This window comes from Anser cygnoides, chromosome 10 (genome assembly GCF_040182565.1).
Source record: "Anser cygnoides isolate HZ-2024a breed goose chromosome 10, Taihu_goose_T2T_genome, whole genome shotgun sequence".
In the NCBI taxonomy this organism is placed as follows: domain Eukaryota; kingdom Metazoa; phylum Chordata; class Aves; order Anseriformes; family Anatidae; genus Anser; species Anser cygnoides.
In genome coordinates this window covers 14,112,300-14,131,368 of record NC_089882.1, presented here as the reverse complement: position 1 = coordinate 14,131,368, position 19,069 = coordinate 14,112,300, and the positions used below count along the sequence as shown (strand labels likewise).

At 38.2% G+C, this 19,069-nt stretch overlaps 2 protein-coding genes across 2 annotated transcripts in view; one reads left to right on the top strand and one right to left on the bottom strand.

The window, feature by feature from the left end:
* The window catches only part of EEFSEC (eukaryotic elongation factor, selenocysteine-tRNA specific), a 166,556-nt gene that overhangs the window by 132,736 nt on the left and 14,751 nt on the right, over nt 1-19,069 (bottom strand). The window lies entirely within an intron of this gene.
* RUVBL1 (RuvB like AAA ATPase 1) lies at nt 178-17,273 on the top strand. The gene is made up of 11 exons (XM_048073399.2): nt 178-366; nt 1,015-1,101; nt 1,731-1,863; nt 5,789-5,940; nt 7,256-7,345; nt 8,193-8,342; nt 9,612-9,675; nt 10,889-11,087; nt 13,041-13,143; nt 16,281-16,372; nt 16,697-17,273. Exons 1-11 carry the CDS (start codon nt 226-228, stop codon nt 16,854-16,856), a joined length of 1,371 nt encoding a protein of 456 aa, XP_047929356.1. The 5' UTR covers nt 178-225; the 3' UTR covers nt 16,857-17,273.

Genomic DNA, 19,069 nt, shown 5'->3' with positions numbered 1-19,069 from the left:
CCCCCGGGCCCCGCGCGCCGCCGGCCCCTCACAGCGGCGCACCGGGAAGCGCCGAGGCGGACGCTAAACCCCAACGCACCCCCCTGGCTGCGACGGGCAGTCACCTCAGCCAATCACCACCGAGAGCGGCGGCAGGCGGACCAATGGCGGCGGCGGGGCGGGCCGAGGCGGCCGGGCGCCTTGGCAACGGGCGGGCCGCGTGCGGCGGGGAGGTGCAGAGTCGCCATGAAGATCGAGGAGGTGAAGAGCACGTCCAAGACGCAGCGCATCGCCGCCCACAGCCATGTCAAGGGGCTGGGGCTGGACGAGAGCGGCACCGCCAAGCCGGCGGGGGCCGGGCTGGTGGGGCAGGAGAACGCGAGGGAGGTGAGTGGGGGGGGTGAGGCCCCCATCCTGGCTCCTCCTGAGCCGAGGGGAGGCCGGGCGGCAGCCCCCGGCCGGCCTCTGCGTTTTGTCGCCCTGCGGCTCTGCGCTTGTGGCTCCGGGGCACTCCGGGCTCCTCCTCGATCGCCCTGCGGTGGCTGCGGTCTTGGGAGCCTTAAGCCTAAGAATTAAGGTGCCAGAGGCAGTAAAAACGCGCCAACAGCCAGAGATGCGCTGCAGGTGGGGTTTGGGGCTTCCTTTTCAGCTCTGCATCCGGCCCTCGGGTGGTGCTTTAGCGAATTGTTCCGAAGGCCCAAACCGCGTTTCTTGCTTTATTTTTATATACTTTGATACATGCCTGTTCTTATACCCTGATACATGCCTGCAGCGCGGAGAGGGGGAAAGGATGCTGTGCTCTGAAGTTTGAGTTTTGCTGTCTTTGATTATTATTTTTTCAGCGTGCTAGATAAAATAACTGCGGGAAGTATTTTTTTATGATCTTGCCTCTATTTTGTATGCATAAAATTGAAATCCTCTTTATTTTAATAGGTTCACATGACCTAATTTTTCTTAATGCTTCTACTGTTACTGAAAGAAAAAATATTACAGCAATATTGTTATTAACAATGTAAATACTTATTTAACCTATAGGCTTGCGGGGTTATAGTGGAATTAATCAAAAGCAAGAAAATGGCTGGTAGAGCTGTATTGTTGGCAGGACCTCCTGGAACTGGCAAGGTATTATTTTCCTTATTTATACAGAATAAAGTATTCCAAAATCTATTTTAACTTTATTTCTTGTCCAAACCATTTTGGGGTAGTGGTTACATATTGTTTTCATTTACTGGATTTTCTTTTTCATTAAAGTATTAATGTGTTTCCCCACTTTATGTTTTGATTTTTGCTATGTCATTAACGTTGACTGTATCCACTGGTGTGTTCAGGCATCATTAGCATGAAGACACCCTGTGTAGGTTATAAACACATAGGTGGTGTGGTTTCTTAAGAAGAGGCTTCAAAATCAATTTTAGTATAACAACCTAGATAGTTTTTGCTTTGTTTATTTTTTTCACTTGTCCTATTTCAGGCTCCGGGTATTTGTATCAGATGTTAAATTCAAATATTTGTATTGTTCCATTAAGGTGTTTTATATATCTTTGGTAAATGTCACTTAATGTCTGTCTAATTTGTTTTGTGGAGGAGGGGGCTTGTTATGTGTGAGAAATATCTGTCAGGCAGAACAGATCTAATATTGGTAGTTGATAGATGGAAAGTGATACGATAAGGAAAGTTAACTCTGTGCAGAAAGAATTCTGTGTTCATCCTTACACAAATTAAATGCATAATTTCTTTTTCTATTTTATAAGACTGCTTTGGCTTTAGCTATTGCTCAGGAACTAGGCAGTAAAGTTCCCTTTTGTCCTATGGTTGGAAGTGAAGTCTATTCCACTGAGATCAAGAAAACAGAAGTTCTAATGGAAAACTTCCGACGGGCAATTGGTAAGTTTCAGAAAAGCAGAATAATTAAATATTTGCATGATACTTACTTGGTTGGTTTTTTTCCAGTCATCTGAAAAGGAGGATTTTCTCAGTGGTCAAGGTGGTTTCCAGATCATGGTGTATGTTCTTTTTTTCAGTGTTGATCTTAATTTGCTGAATCTCTTCCCACACTTAGTGGAGTCGGTAAGGCTCTCTAGATATAAACCATAATTTAATGGTTGTGTCCCACAGTTAATTTGGTTTACTCTGCTTCCCCAGAGTCTATTCTCATCCTCCAGGTCCATCTCCTTTTGCCTTTGGCTGCATAAATATGAAAGAAAACTTATTTTTAGTTTCTTACGTTAGCAGAAATACTTGTAGACAGCAAAATGGTCTCTCCTTTTTTTTTTTAGTGATTTTATGCTATTAAGCGAACAGCCTTCTTCAGGGACTCCCAAATGGCAGTGTTAGCCTGACTTAGTGTGAGAGTGAGCCCAGAGGAAATTCCGTGCCAGCAAAATAAATACCTTAATTTAATATCTTCCTCAATTATCTTCCTCAATTCTAGAGTGCTTGTACAAGCTCAATGCAAATTTAACCAATTTACAACACAACCTTACTAAGTATCTAAAATCTCTTAGGTGATCTTTGCTGACAGCTGATAAATGCAGTTAAAGTGGCCCTTGTTTGTATGAGGATTGCCTGAAGATAGCCTAACCAAAACACTGGACATATTAACAGTTAATTTTCCTGGTTTCTGTACCATGTTTCCCCTCTGACTTCATCAGAGTATTTGATGGCAGTGAAGATGTCTCTCAGCTCTGCAACCAAACAAAAGTAGTCCATTGACTCTTATAAGAAAGCAACTTTCAGTAGTCTCTGGTCTTCTAGTTACCGTAAGTCTGGCAGGGCCTGGGGGAGGGAAGCCAGAGGCTGAGTAGTCTGCAATATTTCCTTGATGTGATGAAGTTCCCTGTCAGAGGTTCGGAAACTTGAACCAACAGATGAAACTTCTGCCATCCATGTTGTCATTTGTAGAGATAGCAATATTTTAACTCTCTCAGGTTAACAGCCAGATACATTGTCAGTGCCCTGCATTCCCTGAATGTCAGTAGAGAGACACTTCTAAACAAATATTGGTGTTAATGAAAGATGGAACTTCTTTTATTCCTTTGTGTTGAATTCTCTGTCACATTTTCATAACACAACCTTTATTGAATGTTTTTATCAGTGTAAAAAGAATATTTTAAAGGAGTAGTATCCATTGTTTTTCAAAATGGAACACTTTCCAGTCATGTTTAAATCTCAGTTAGGTTTTAGATCCCCTGCCTGGTAAATAAATACTTTAAAAGGGTGCATGTTCTAAAAAAGGATTTTGTATGCGCAATGCACTGTTAGCCGTGACTATGTGCAAGAAAAAAAAATCAACTCATATCAATCAATACCTGATTTTTTTTTTATTTTTTGTATGATACCTTACTAGCAGGTTCTATATATATCATCTATTGCTCCTATTACGCATTTTACTTTCAGTAGGTTTGGACACCTCAATTTATAAAAATTATCAGGGATGTTAACATTAGTTTCTTCTTTTTTTTTTTTTCCTTGGAAACAAGAGAATCTGACATGTTTCAACACATCACTGTACAAGGAAAAGGGCAATTCAGAGTTTTCAGAATTTTTGTTGAGAGTCATTTAATAACAGACTTGACATTCTCTAACGGCCAGACGCTGTTTAGTGTATAGCAGATAGATTATTGTATGTAAGAAACAAAAATACAGAGTGGGAAATGAGAACATGGAATTGTACAGGTTTTAAAAACAAAAACCACTTCAGCTGAGAGGGATTAATATCATGTAGAGCTTATTAGCAGCTGGCAAGGATGATGACAGTAGCTAATGTTACAAGCTCAGTAACAAATAACTACTGGAATAGCCCCTTGAACAGCATGTCCATTCCCTGTATCTCCAAATTGTAGCTGTCAGTAAATCGAACAAGCATTGTTTAAGTTTATACAAAGAGTGCTACTGAGCCCAAACATGAACCATTCTACAACTTTCTTCTTAGATTCATGCTTCAGATTTGTAAGTAGATGTCTCTGTTTAAGTTAGAGCTCATTTAAGAGTGAAATTCATAGTTGATAAATGCAAGTTGATTTGAAAACAAAAGATAATCAGCAAATTCAGAACATGATTACCTTTGCTTAGATGATTTTAAACTGTAAATATTTTCTATGGACACATCTATGTGAACACATCAGTTTAAATTAGAGGCATGCTTTTGAAACAAGTCTCTGGGTTATCTTTGCTGGCTCAGCTCTGGTTTGTGTTGTGGAGCAGACTCTGAGCATGTGAATCTGCTTCTTTTCAGACAAAGTGAAACTGGAAGATGTACTTTAGGAACATACAAAACTTACCGCAAGCATGAATGGCTTGCAAGTTGTGGGAGCAGAATAGTGCTTGTGCTGAAAGTTTAAAAACAAAGCAAAAAGGAAAAATAAGCCTGTGAATGTCCATTTCTCACCACCAACAGTTTTGCAATACAGTTTCCCATATTACTTCACATTCCTTGCATATGTAACCTATGGGATACAGCCTTGTCTAGGACAATTTTATAACTCAAAGGTTCATTATTTTTTTGTGCGATGGTTTGACATACCAGAAAAACATGTTAAAAATTAACTTTGTATAGAACTTCTTATATAGTGCTAAATAAGAGAAAGCAAATACTTCATACCAAGAAATTATCACGTCCACAAATAACCTGTTTCTCACATTTCAAATCCTATCCTTGATTTGGGTCCAGTAGAGGGAGACAGACTCATATTTGTCAGTTCTTTCTATTTCCCTATCAGCAACTCAAGATTACTGGTGAAGTGTCTGATCTATTTCAAAGTAAAATGAAAAGTTGAGGAACAAGGAAAGTTTTATAAAGTCCTAATAGCCTCAGACTGGGCAGGATGACTTCCTTATATCTTGTTACAGCCCATTCATTATTTTTGGTATGGCATATGTGTCTCATAAAATACTTTATAGAGTCTCTTCAGATGTGGGTTCTTTGAACTTTTATGTAGTTAGAACATCTGCATAATTGTAGTGGTGGTGATGACAGTGCTTTTTCTTTGGGACAGTCTAACCGTAAACTCTTCAGCTCCGTATTATTTATCAGTTTAAAACAACTGTTAGTCCATTACAGTAGTTGTGACAAGAATACAAGATACTCAGATACTGTGATGATTTCTTAACTATCTGAAAAACAGCAAAGTAAGGATGTCAATGTCACCTCTTTTGAAATAGTTTTGTTTGCATTATAACAAATCCTGTTAAACTTTACCTAGCTCACCTTCTGCTATTAACTTGACAAATATTTTACATGATACGTTAAGCTTTTCTTAATTTCATGAGGTTCTAACATACCTGTTAATCAATTTATTTTTAACTTAGTTGCTAAAATTTAAATTTTTTTACTTATTTTTCTCCTCTTTCCTGACTTAGCAAAACTTTTCTGATAGTATGAAAATTATGTAAAACTCCTAGTTACATTGGTGTCACTAATCTTTAGTTTCAGAATTTTGATGATTTTTTTTTTTATCTTTAATGTAGGGCAGCAAATCTGCTCTGTGAGGGGAGGTAAAAGAGAGAGGATACTGACATTTGCTTCAAGAACTAGTAATAAGGGGCAGAAAGAAAACAATTTTAGAGTTTATTAAACTGCTTTTCAAGTCAGAACTTGGGCTGAGCTTTCCCTCTCATTACCCAGGATGAGTATTCTCATTTTCTGTTGAAGAAGAGAATTATAACTGATCTTTCAACTTCTGAAAATAAAAAAAAAATCCCATTAAACGTAATGAACCCTAATGATATGTTAAAATTTGTTGGCATTAGTGCAGCAGACTCTTGAGTGTTTATGGCCATTGATTTGTCTATTCCAAACAATTTCTTGCAGGATTGAGGATTAAAGAGACCAAGGAGGTTTATGAAGGAGAAGTTACAGAACTAACTCCATGTGAGACTGAAAATCCTATGGGGGGTTACGGCAAAACCATCAGCCATGTAATTATAGGACTCAAAACTGCAAAGGGAACCAAACAGTTAAAGGTGTGTACAGTAGAGTCTCAAAAGTTTCCGTAAGAATTTCATACCTGCGTTTTCTGTTTTTAGCAGTTCTTATTTGTATTTTAAGCTCTTGATCCCCATTTGTGTAGAATAATGATGCCAGGAGACTGTTTTGCTAGACAACTTTATCCTACTCCTGAGGATGTATGTTTATCTGCTCTTTGTAGAGATTTAGTTGTTAGTCTTTTCTCCTACCCATTGAAATGAGGGGTAATCCCATCACTCAATCAACAGTTCCTGTTATTTTTCTGTTTGGCAACACCCACTCATGCATGTTCAAGTGCGCTAAAGGAGAGTTTAGCACGAAGAGATTCTGATGCAGTTTTGCAGCATTACTAGCATCACAGAAAAAATGGGCGTAGCTGAGAATCTGAGCTGTGACCTGCCTCAGTCTACCATGTGCTCACACTGACTGTAGTTGTAACTTGGTGTTCGTGACAGCAAATGTACAAGAAAACTCTTGTTTTTTTGTTATCCTGATGCGCAATTGAATTTTTGAGGATGGTTTTGGGAAATTTTGCCTGCTTCAGTATAGATTGTTCTTTCTGTCACATCCCTTCTTTCTATGTGTGGAGATATGCTCTAGTGAATATGTGATAGAGAACTAGAAATTGAGCTGGTATGTTGCCAGCTCAGACCCACTTTCCCTTTGTTTTCTTGTACAAGTCTCTGTCCATATTGTGTAATTTCCCTGTCAGTTAGAGTGTGAGAGAACTGAATGCTGTCTCTGTTGTTAAGCATCATCTTCCATTTGTTCACTCTGAAAACAAGAAAATGTAGAGCAAAAATGAATAAATATGTACTAAGAGAAACAATAGCATCTAACGTATTCCATATCCGCCCTCCTTCACCCAGCTCCACAGAGGATGCAGACTCAAGAGATCAAGTAGCATAAGCCAGTGCAATAGCCAGTTCTTTGATAAAAGTATTGCTAGAAAGCAAGTGAAGCACCACATCCTAGGTATAAACATATTGTCACATTACACAAAGGCATACTTCGTTACTGCAATCATTATCATTATGTTTTTGGCTCTTAATGTCACTTTCTTTAGACAGGTATTTTTATGTAAGAAACTAAGTTTTGTGTGTCTTCTTTCAGATTTTACAATAGAGACTAAGTTGTACTCTACCAGTACTCCAGGTCTTACAGCTTTATAAAATCCTATGAGGTATTTCGGGGGGGGTGGAGTTGCAGTTTAATTTTGCCTGATAGGAGTGAGCTTTAGTCTAAGCTTCTTTTCCTCCATTACCATAACAATATGGAACTGTTTTGACCAACCGTGATGTTTGTCTCCAGCTGGACCCAAGCATCTTTGAAAGCTTGCAGAAGGAACGAGTGGAAACTGGTGATGTTATTTATATTGAAGCAAACAGCGGAGCCGTCAAGGTAAGATAAAAGTTCTGCATTTTTATGTAGGTGGATGTATTCTTGCAGGTCTTTCTCTGCCTTTGTTAGAAAGCTCTCCAATTTGTTAAGCTTAATTGACATGAAATGGTTACGTGAATGTTTTAATAAGAGCCCAGTGTTTTCCTTATCTATAAAGAAAAATATCTCTTGCACTGAAAGAGCATGGTCATCTGGTTCACAATTGAGGTCATCTGGCAAGGAAGCTATCACTGATGCTGCCTGGATGAGTTTTCTTTTCTGTAAGATCAAAACATCTTTAAGGGAAGGGGGGAAAAAAACCAAGCAACTTTAGTCATTTTCAGGCTGACATGTGCAGCGTATTTAATCTTTCTTTTATCGCTCTGGTATTTTCTCCACAAGATATATACATGTAGAAGGGAATACTGCATTAGTTAGCATTCTCTTCATATCTGATTTAGAAAGTAGTGTACAGCGATACTTGCTGTTTAATGGATGAGCATAATATTTTGTATCATATAATAAATCACCCACCTACAAAGGAGTCTTGAACAGTTCTCCCAATCTCTAGCTAATCTGCTGGATTTGTCCTTTAGCAAGAATTGCATACAGTTAAAAGAAGAGGGGAGAGAGAGAGGAGTGAAATATTCTTATTGCTAAAATATCAGGTGCATTTCACCAGAGTTTTTGAGCTTTGATCAGTAGATACAGTATGCCTATTGCTAAAGCAGGGAGTGGGATGTCTGAATTGTCTGACGCTTTTCAGTACTGGGACTGTGAACCAAGCCCTTTATCAAGTTTATGTCACTCAAGTTTTGGCACTGAAACCAATTCTATACCTGGGTTTTTCTTCTTTGCCTTTCTCCAGAGGCAAGGCAGGTGTGATACCTATGCTACGGAATTCGACCTTGAAGCCGAAGAGTATGTTCCCTTGCCAAAGGGTGATGTGCACAAGAAAAAGGAAATTATTCAGGATGTCACCCTGCATGACTTGGATGTGGCCAACGCTCGACCTCAGGTACCTGACTCCACAAATAAAGTTTTTACAGGAAAAATATTTTACATAGATTTGATGGCTTTTAAAATAATCAAGGGGATGCAGAAAGCCTTGAGATATCCTAAATTACCTTCAATAGGAAGAGCAGTAGGTGTTATCTTGAAGGCCACTCTACCTCTCCTCTCTGTTTGCAGAGAGGTCCTACTACAGTTGGCTGCCTCTTTGGCCCTTCCGTCCAGGTCAAAGAAGCGGTTGCTAGGTTAGGATTCACTTAGGAATATTTGTCAGAGGAACTTCCACATAGATATTTGGGATCTGCTACCTTCACAGTTAAAGCATAATCTAGACCTGCCTCTCTCCTTCCACATACCACTGTGCCCCATCCACTGCAAAAAAAGCTGAATGGGCTGCTCCTCTTGACCAGAGAAAAAGATTACATCTTTCTCTCTATAAGGAGAGATGTGAGGTAGCAGCAGCCAGATCTGCATAATTTTATTTATTGAAAGTCATGAACACAGATTAATTTCTTCTCTGTAGCTATGGCTTTGTGGCCATGAAATAGAAATTGCAAGCACTATGATAAATGATCACAAAGTATTTTTGACTTTGCTGTAGATTCTGTTAATGTCCCTGCTTCCTTCAGAAATATTTCATAACCTCTCATTAAACTTTCTTGTGGTTTTCACTAGAGTTCTGAATGCGCTTCAGCAAAAAAAAAGAAAATGGAACTACCCTTTACTGTATCTTAACATAGACTCGGTATTGAGGAAACTCCATCTGTCATAAAAGCCACTGTGTTTAAAGGCTCACACTCCTGTGTTGTGATTCTACAACCCCTTAACCTACTCCACTTCAAAGTAATCATCCTTTTTTTCCAACAAAATCATTTACCTGATAAAATCGAAGAATTAAAAAGTGTTAAAACTCAGCATAATTGTGTTGATAGGTTGAACAGTTACAGTGCACACAGGCCATCCCAAGTCTCTGTGTTCCCTGATGATGTTTCCAGTTCTTAATCAGCTTCTGTTAAAAGAGGATATCTCATTTTGATTTTTTATGCACTCCAAATAAGTAAGGCTAAAGAAAGAGTGAGGAGATGGATAATTAATCTGTTAGAATACCACTGTGATAAAGTTACGTACCCTTTGGCAAGTTATCAACCACTGATGAAATAAAGTATCAGGTTAAGTGTAAGAAACAACTTTTTTAACCAGTTCCCAGTTTTTAAAATTCTCATTGTTTGTGTTCACTAGAAGACTTCATAGTTGATCTGTAACTTTCTTTTCCTAGGGCGGGCAAGACATCCTTTCTATGATGGGACAATTGATGAAGCCTAAGAAAACTGAAATTACCGGTATGAATCCTTCATCATATTTCCAGACCAACATAACCTATGTTTGCTAGTTCGAAAAAAATTAAAAATCATGTTATTCACATGACATCTCTAATGATGAAAGCCTTCAAAATATTTATTCAAAAATATTCAGATTTCAGAGAGCAGTGATAAAACTGCCACAATTGCAATAGCTGGAAAGAGTACCAACATGTTATTGGTTCACATACATAGTTTCAAACTACATACTGTACTCTGCACCCATCTTCTTGGAGAGAAAGAGGTCAGAAAGGTAGTGCCATCCCCCTTCTCAAAACATTGCTCCCAGAGGGTGCATAGTTCATATTTTTCTATAGCCACACTGAGATCCAGACTGATCCCCCCCGAAATCTAAAAACCTTAGGGTGCATTTGTATGTGAAGCAACTATGCAGTGTTTCTGTGGAGCAGAAGAAAAGGTTTCTAGAGACCTTGGTTTGGTTTTGATTCCTCTATAGCAGCTGCAGTTTGACTTGATGGTCTAAGTGCACTGCTGTTTTCCTACCTACAGATCATGGAAGGAAAAAAGATCTACAGAAAGATCTACTCTCTTTTTTGCTTTGAAAGAAATGTTTCAGTAAGTGACTATATAAATTTAGATCAAAGTCGTCTTCAATATTTAACCGGAATGGTGCTCTTTTGAAGTTTTTCTTCTGTTCCAGAGGTCACTTTGCTTATTCTGAAGTCAGATTTATCCACATAACATCTTGCAGGACTTTGAGATCCAAATGTTGACAGAATTTTTATATAGCCCTATATATATATAATGCACATATAATTGTTTAAACTGTCTTGCTGAAATACAGTAGGAATATTTTATTCTTTCAGTAATGTTCTCTTCACCCATGCTTGGAAACTTGGTTAAGCTTCATGTTTTAAACTGAGGTTTGGCTGACTTTTTCTTTTCCTCTGACAGTGTTTCACAAGGTGAAGAGAGAGAGACAGACTGCTCCAGTTAAGTGCTAGAAGTTCAGGTTAGGAATAGTTTGATGCACAGATGTCTCTGCAATACAGGAGTGAAATCACGAATCTTAGTTTAGTCTTAAATGCCACATCATTTTGGTATCACAGAGATTTACTCTGTGGCAGTAAGAAACCAATCCATTAAAATTTCAAGGGGAATGTTACTCCAAGTCTTTCATAGAGACCTATAGCTCACTAGCAGAATAACTAACAATTTCTTTTGGTTCTTGTAGATAAACTTCGAGGAGAAATAAATAAAGTGGTAAATAAATACATTGATCAAGGCATTGCAGAGCTGGTCCCAGGTGTACTGTTTGTAGATGAGGTTCACATGTTGGATATTGAATGTTTCACGTACCTGCACCGAGCACTGGAATCTTCTATTTCCCCCATTGTCATCTTTGCTTCCAATCGAGGAAACTGTGTTATCAGGTATGTCTAAAGTTGAATTTTCCAGTATCATCAGTCCATAAACCATGGAGTGAGCTATGTCAGCAGAGTTTGTGATCTTTGAAGGCTTTTGTCTCAGATACTGACATCTGCGGTAACATCCTGCATAGGTTGCAAGCTGCATTAGTGCTCCAGAACTGCTCATGAGCTTCATGAGGGGAAAAGCACTTCACGCCAGACTGACTTAAATAAAGCAGAATGGAATCCTTCCTTTTCTCTAACAGCCTCTGAATTGTCTGTTTCCTGGGTGTTCCATTACACTTAGCTTTCTCTTTGGATACCTCAACACATTTCTTGCTTGTGCATTAGGGACATTGAAAGCACTAGAGCTACAAATCTCTAATATTGTTTCCTGCTTCTGGATAACTTCACTTGTTTGCTATCCTTGTTGCATCAGACTTCAGCTTCCTGTTCTTACTGTTAAAGCGTATCACAGTTCAGCCTCTCCCCACTCTCCATTCTTTCCTACTATATTTGTCTGGATTTTTGTTTCTCCAGCTTTGCCAACTAACTTATTTTTCATCTCCACTCCAATTTGTGCCTCTGCTTCAGTATTTTGCACCCACACAATGCATTCTTTGCATTTTCAGTAGAAGTGCTCTCCTCTTTGAGATTCTTCCTGAAGTTTTACTGCTAATTTGTGGTCTAGGTCAAATTATGTCTAAACAAGCTGTCATTAGCAATGATTGCTACTCTTTAAATTGATTTAATTCAGCTGTGTAACCAGCTATTCCTTTCACTCTTACTGGCTCATCTGGTATTAATCTTTCTTTGTTTGCATTGCTTAGAAGTTAAGGTGATAAGCTCTTCAGAAATGTTTGAGGTGGATGTTGCAGTGCTCTTTTTACAAAGGCATGAAAAGGCTGTCTCGTAAAAATAGAACAAACAGCTCTGTCAGCATGGACTGACAGGAACATGTCATTTAAGAAAGGAAGTTTTCCATATAATAGTTGTATCAAGTATTGGTAAACTAAATCCCTTAAAAGCAAGATCTTCACTGTATCAACTGTCTCACATAGCTGGTGAAGCTCTGATTCACCTATTGGTGGCTCTTAAAAAGGAAAGAATTAATTGTAGCTGAGTTTTAAACTCATAAGAGAATTAATTGATTCAGAAGAAACAACACCATCTATTCAAGAGTGCAGCAGGAGATGATTGCAGGGCATTTTGATTTGTCTCCCATAGAAGACTGCAACAAAAGATGAAACGCTTAAAGGTTGGCACTGAATTTAGAACTGTAGTTGTCTTACCAGCACTTTACCATTTTCACCTGTGATCTCCATAGGTCTCATGAAATGTGGCTGTCTTTCATTCTTGACTTCACAGCAATTCATGGTTGTCTTGGAAGAGCAGAGTAGATGTGCTTGTGACTTTGCTGTTGGCTGTTTTATGCCAAACAAATAAAATGGTTGAGGGTCTAGATCCTTCTCTATCCTTCATGCACAGATCTCCACCCTCTTAATTTGGTGGGTTGCAAGCATGTAATGTAAAACCACTGCGGTGGCTAGACGGGTGAGGGAAATACTGAACGAAGTAATGGTTTGTTCAGCAAGAGAACGTTCTCCCAGTTAATGATAGTGGATATAATTTCTATTAATATTGGTGAACAACTTAATGAGTTGTTCCTCTCTGGAAGATACTTTGGAACATGAGCTAAGACTATTGTATAAGATGCAATGAAGAGAAACATAAAAGCACCACCTCAGACTATTTCTGAGTGACATTTTAAGAGTTCCAGAAATAGTATTTGTTTCCTTCAGGCTGTCCAGCATAAACTAGACTGTTTCCTGTCTGTATCTGCAGAACGTGCCTGTATGGGAAGACACAAGAACTGGAAACTAGTGGATGTATAGTCCACTATTACTGATTTGAGTCAAATCAAGGTACTGAACTCAGAGCAGTAGTTGATCCATTTCTGTTTGGTTTCTCCTTTAGAGGCACAGAGGATGTAGTGTCTCCTCATGGAATACCATTGGACCTGCTGGACAGAGTGATGATTATCCGAACCATGCTGTATACACCCCAAGAAATGAAGCAGGTATAAACATTTTAAAGAGCTTCTAAAAAGTCCCTGGAATTCTAGTCTCTTGGGATAACTGCTATGTTTCTGTATATTCTGCTGCTATAGAGCTGTTTGAATCTGTATGGTCAGCAGGGTTTGTGCCAGAAAGCTTACCACTTCCTAAATACATGCTGCTTCAGTAACCATTGAGAATAAGCCGGTTAAGACTTTGCATGCACTTTTTTGTTGGATTGCCATCCACTGGTGAGTTATATTGGTAAACACCTCTAGAGCTGAAAGTGACATCTCACTTGCATGAAATGCCATGAATTGTTAGCTGACCACCTCTCTTGCACTGCTGTGCTGTCCATAGAGTTTGCAGGTTCCAGGAGATAGTTCTTTTTTTGTTGCTACGAGGTGAAGTGTTAGATTTTAGGACCAATGGTCCCACTCCTCAGGCTGTTCCTCCACATGAGAGACGAGAGAGATTACAGAACGCAACTTCATGCACTGCATTTTTGCCTCCATGCTCTCTGTACCATAGCTTTAACCTTATCGAGTAGTTTCCTGAAACTGGAAGGAGTTTTGTGCTTCTAGTCAAGTTTGGAAATGTAAGCACAGTGAGTGTTGCAGAGATACGCTTCTGAATGCCTGGAACCTTTCCTGTGGGACCATCACAACGTATTGTGTATCGATTATAATGCTTGGGTTCCATTATGATGCACCGTGTCAAAGATCCCCCTCATTAGCGTCTCAATGCTGTGAAGTGACACAATGCAGAAGACATTACAGTTTATCATGTCAATTCTTTGTATTATTTAAGAGATAGTGTCAATGGAGGAGAGCGTTGTCACGAGATAATAGTCTCCTGCTGCTGGATAAGTGCCAAGGTGAAGCTGAGGCATTTATCGAATATAAACGTAGAGACAAAGCTTCACTTCATTTGATTTGAGGAGCTTTTTGCGTACAGCTGTTGTGAACCATGCTCGGGATGATTTTTTTGTACCTAAAAGGACACTTTAATGCTTCAAAGTACGGATAGTAATAGAAGCAGCCCAGTGATTTTAATAACACGATTATGTATTTTCTGCATACAAAACAGGTATTAAAGCATGATTTCTGCTTAGTCTGGAGATGTTAAAGACTGTTGTCTAGACTTCCCTGTATTGTATGTGAATTTTGTGCAATAAGGGTAGCAGGAATATGCACTCTGAGCTATATATAGCATGTTTAACAAAGTAATACGTATAAGTAATACTTATCTAGTGTGCTGTATTATCATGCAGATAATACACTGTTAAAGAGCTAGTTTCTGAACTGCTGATTTTTCAGAAGAGCTGGCTAAGCGTTGTGGTTTCCACCCTCCCCAGGGATGAGGGAAAAAGTGTTTACAGTAGCTTTTCCTAAAGCTAAAAATAGATACAGCCTTTTATCATAAATCATGTTCCCATAGTTAGATAATCTCATTTTCCCTTAAATTAAGGCTTTTGAATGACTTGTGTTGGGAGAGGAGGAGGAGCTGTTTATTACCCTTGAATGTAACTAAATACAGTTGAGAGGAGGAGGGGGCAAGGGAGGATAGTAAGAGGTCCATTTATTTCTCTATTTTTGCTCCCATTTTTCTTTCATGCTAGGAAGAAGTTTCCCCTGGTTATGTTTCTGTGTGAGACTCCTTGTCTTATCACAACTGATGTGCTTATCAGTGCAAGAATTGTCCTTGTACTGAAAAGTTTGTTCCTAACCAGCAGAAATCCCATTGTATAGCTCTGCTCCGAGAGAGCAAGACCCACAGTTACCTTAGTGCAACCAAAACAGGGAGAAAATGGTCCTAGGTAAATTCACTGTTATAAGAATATTCTAGTCGGATATTGTGGTAATTTTTTTTTTGCCTTTGTATCAGATGGAAGAGGTAATAACTGGCACATTCTGTTCATAATGTATTTCACCTGGTAAACCTTTTCCTATTTCACAGAAGCTTGTCTATATATGTATTTGCTGGGTTAATGCCTTAGACCCTGATCCTTCAGTAAGGTTCTACAGAGTTGCTAGATAAAAAGTTTTTTTAAATAGTTGTTCTTAGAGATGTGGCATTTAAGGTGTCTTGTTTCTAGCAGAAGAATAAAGTAGCAGTATTTCAATGAATAGAAAGTGATATTTGGGTGATCTATAAGATGGAAAAAGTCTTCAATTTGAAATTGCAATTTGCAGTAGCATTTCTGATATTCAGTATTAATATCTTAGCACAACTTCGTACCATTTCAAACCACTCTTTTACTCTGTTCCCTATCCTGACTCTCCTGGCGCATTTTTATGGCTTTAATTTAAACGAGTGCTTCTTGATATCTTGTTTACAAAGCTGCCAAAGTGAAAAATACCTGTATTATATGAGGCTTGCAGTTCCAGAGTTATCTCAGCACTACAACACAACATCATTATCCAGTCTGCCCCTTATCACTCAGCTGGTAATACGGACTACCGAGAGACTTGTGCCACTTTTGTTACAGCTTTATATGCTCAGGCTTATTGGTGATATCTTGCTCTCCAACTTTGTAAAGATCTTCAAATTGGTACGAGCCTGAGACTGTTCTTGAAAGATTAGATTCTTCTTAGTGATTTTTTTTCTTCTTGCAGGAATAGGTGAATCTTAGAAAGTAACTTTTTGATTTATTTTACTATCTTATTGTCAATTGAATAAAAAGTGTGTTGTGAGTTCCTAAGGGAAGAGTATTTTTTGTAGGGATTGCTGAAGAACTCTGCTGTGTAACAGCAGCAATACACTACAAAACTTGGGAACTGATGTAGCTGTCCACAAGACTCTAGCTGTCACTGCTACTTCTTGCATACTTTTCCAATTTCCTTAAGTTCTGATCTACGAACAAAATGCACAGTATATACCTCGCTAACCACACAATTATCATGAATTAGTCCAGATATGTTACTTCATCTGCCTTTTATGGTGGTCAGTTTTTCAACATTATATTTATCTATTCAAAGACTTAGAATTCCACAAATCTGTTCTAGTTCACTGGTAAATTACACAAGGATAACTCCATACTATCTCATTTTATAGCACATCCCATCTCTAAGCTGACAGGGTTTTTAGAAGCTAAGCTAAGTAGCATAACATGCTAATAGTTTGGGCTGTTACCTGACTTACTCATTCATCCCAACAGATCATAAAACTTCGTGCTCAGACAGAAGGAATTAATATTAGTGAAGAAGCTCTAAACCATTTAGGGGAAATTGGTACCAAGACAACCTTAAGGTAAGATGAACACAGTGCAATTTTCTGTTACATCTTAAGTATGACTGCTTTTAAAAACACTGTAGGATAATTCTCTCTTGGAAGTGAGACAGCCCTCTCTCATACAGTAACATGCGGTCTATTTAGAACAGTGTTGGTGTTACAAAAGACTGGTAATCCTCCTGCTTCCTTGTTTAAAGAGTGTACATGTTAGAGGATCTTAAAGATTTTTTTTTATACTGCTGATGGAGCTGTGTTTCCTGACAAATCTCCCACCCGTATGTACATTCAATTCACTAGGATGAACTGAATTGTAATTATTCGTCCATCTCTGTTTGATCACAGGTACGCTGTGCAGTTACTGACCCCAGCTAACCTGCTTGCCAAGATTAATGGGAAAGACAGCATTGAGAAGGAGCATATTGAAGAAATAAATGAACTTTTCTATGATGCCAAATCCTCAGCAAAAATCTTGGCTGATCAACAAGAGAAGTACATGAAATGAAGAGCTTATGTTAGATGCTTTGAAGTGGCTTTAACCCTTACCCAGGACTGGCTTAATTAATAAGAAATGTTAATGGTTTGTCTCTTTTGGGACTGGAAAATATTTAAATATTGGACTGCTTTGTCAGGCCAGCATTAACTAGCAAGTGTTCCTATTTCATTGTCAACAAAAAGATTCTCTGTGATATGTGTAACATCTTAGTCTCCCTTTTATGAGTACATCTGAAATGAATAGCTCTTGACCCATCGGTTTTGTTTGTTAGATTTCATTACAGAAGAGCTCTAAGTGAGGTTGATGCTTAAGAACAGTCTATTTTCTTTAAGAATGTTTTAAAATTGTTTCCTTTTACAGATAAACATTTTTTTTGAAAAGTTTGTCTGAAGTGATTTATAATAAAATATTTCATGAATAGTGGAAGTCTGCTTATGTTTGTCCTGAGTGCTCACCTACCTAAAGAAACAGTTGAAATAAGTTAGAATTCACAAAGCAAAATATGGGTAAAGTGGATCTGCAACAAAAACAGATTTACAGCAGATGAAAGATACGCTAACAGAACCTTTCTTAAGGTATCCTTCTTAAGGACTTTTGTCTAGGTCTTTTTTTATTCTCTGAAAACTGTTTTGGAAAATGCATAGATATAGAATAATTACTACCTTACTCAAAGCATTTCTTCTAGAGTACCTTATCCTTTCTTTGAGTTTTCTTAAAGCAGATTAAATAAAAATGGAAAAATATAGCTAAACATGACAAGCATTATGTTCTTTCTCCACTTTCTTGATCAAGGGCAATCAAAAACAATTTGCAAACTAAAAATGTATTAATATTCATATATAAACATGAAAGTTAGCAGAAAGATATAAGAATAACCCAATAATTAAAGTTTGAAATTCTGTTCTGCACAGACTTTTTATGAACTTAGCCTCAGTTTCTTGTTCACAAAGCATGCTTCCTTTTCTAAAAACATGAATACATGCGTGTAACATGACTAACCTCACCTTCTTTTTAGAACCTTTAGTGATTTAAACCATTTTACGTACACTTATTTAAGTAAGTGTAGTTCTTAGGGTAAGGAGGGAGGAGGGAAGAAATAATAGCTTGCCACAGGAGCCCAGTTTTAAATACGTTTTTCCTCTTTAGCAACTGCAAAGTTGAGAAGATAAGTTCTCTGTTAACGCCTCTTGCTCATCAAAAATGTAAGCCACATTCCTAAATGAGGAAGCTCTCTGACAAAATCAAACATAAGGCTACTCAACCTTCCACAAATCCTTCACAGAAAACCATTTGTGTTTCTCACCCTGGTCGACTCTCAGTAGTATTGCATTAGGCAGACACTGGCTATTGCATTTTTCTTTTCAATTAAAAAACACCTCTGTTGTTCTTGCTTTCCAGAGTTTTTTGTTTAAGAGTTCCTGACAGTTAGAGAAGCTAAAATGACAACCATGGTATGCATGTTTATATACTTCTCACTTACATAGCTTAATTCTTGTGTATCAAATATAAGAACGCTTCCTGGTTGAGTCTTAGAATTCTGCCTTCTAAAACCAATGCATAAACTCATCTTTTTGGGGAAGGAATCTAGCTGCTAAAAACCTCTGTCCTCACTCCCATATGCTCTAGCAGCTTGTCTCTTCCTTGTGCTGAATTGCTGTTTGTGGAAATGGCTAATGATTTTTCAGTTCAAAAAAAAATAAAAATGGACTGGACAGCAGAGACTTCTGGGGAAAAAAAGAGTGGAAGTAAGCTGGATAATTTGGATTTAATAATGTTTTGATCACATTCTGCTATCTCAGTCATGTAAAAACCTGTCCCATTCTTCAAAGTGAAATTCAGTACTCTGTCAGCCAACCCTAATTAGCTTTTGCACTTTAAATAATCTTATCTACTCCTTTCTGTACATCTGCAACTAAACAACAGTGACAGAGATATTTAATGAATTATTTTTTTGTTTATCTGCAAATATTTTTGGCCAAGGAACAATCCTGCTTTCACACCTAAAAAGACCTCTCTCTTACTGAGTCCAAATGAATAAAGATTGCAAATACACCATCACACTAATTTCCAGTGTTTCTACAATATCTTTCCATTGCAGCAGGACGACGTGTTCTGTTTTTTGTGCTATGGCACATTCGGAGGAAACCCAGTGGATTAAGCTGCTGTGCGGTCAAAAGTGAACTTTTTTCTTTTACAGTTTGAAAGTCCTTCTTGGCAGTGAT

What these genes read in the sequence shown, in the direction of transcription:
- RUVBL1 (XM_048073399.2), top strand. Translation starts at nt 226, where the DNA reads ATGAAGATCGAGGAGGTGAAGAGCACGTCCAAGACGCAGCGCATCGCC. An exon ending in AGGGAACCAAACAGTTAAAG is followed by an intron (nt 5,941 to 7,255) that starts GTGTGTACAGTA and finishes GTTTGTCTCCAG; the next exon opens with CTGGACCCAAGCATCTTTGA. An exon ending in CAAACAGCGGAGCCGTCAAG is followed by an intron (nt 7,346 to 8,192) that starts GTAAGATAAAAG and finishes GCCTTTCTCCAG; the next exon opens with AGGCAAGGCAGGTGTGATAC.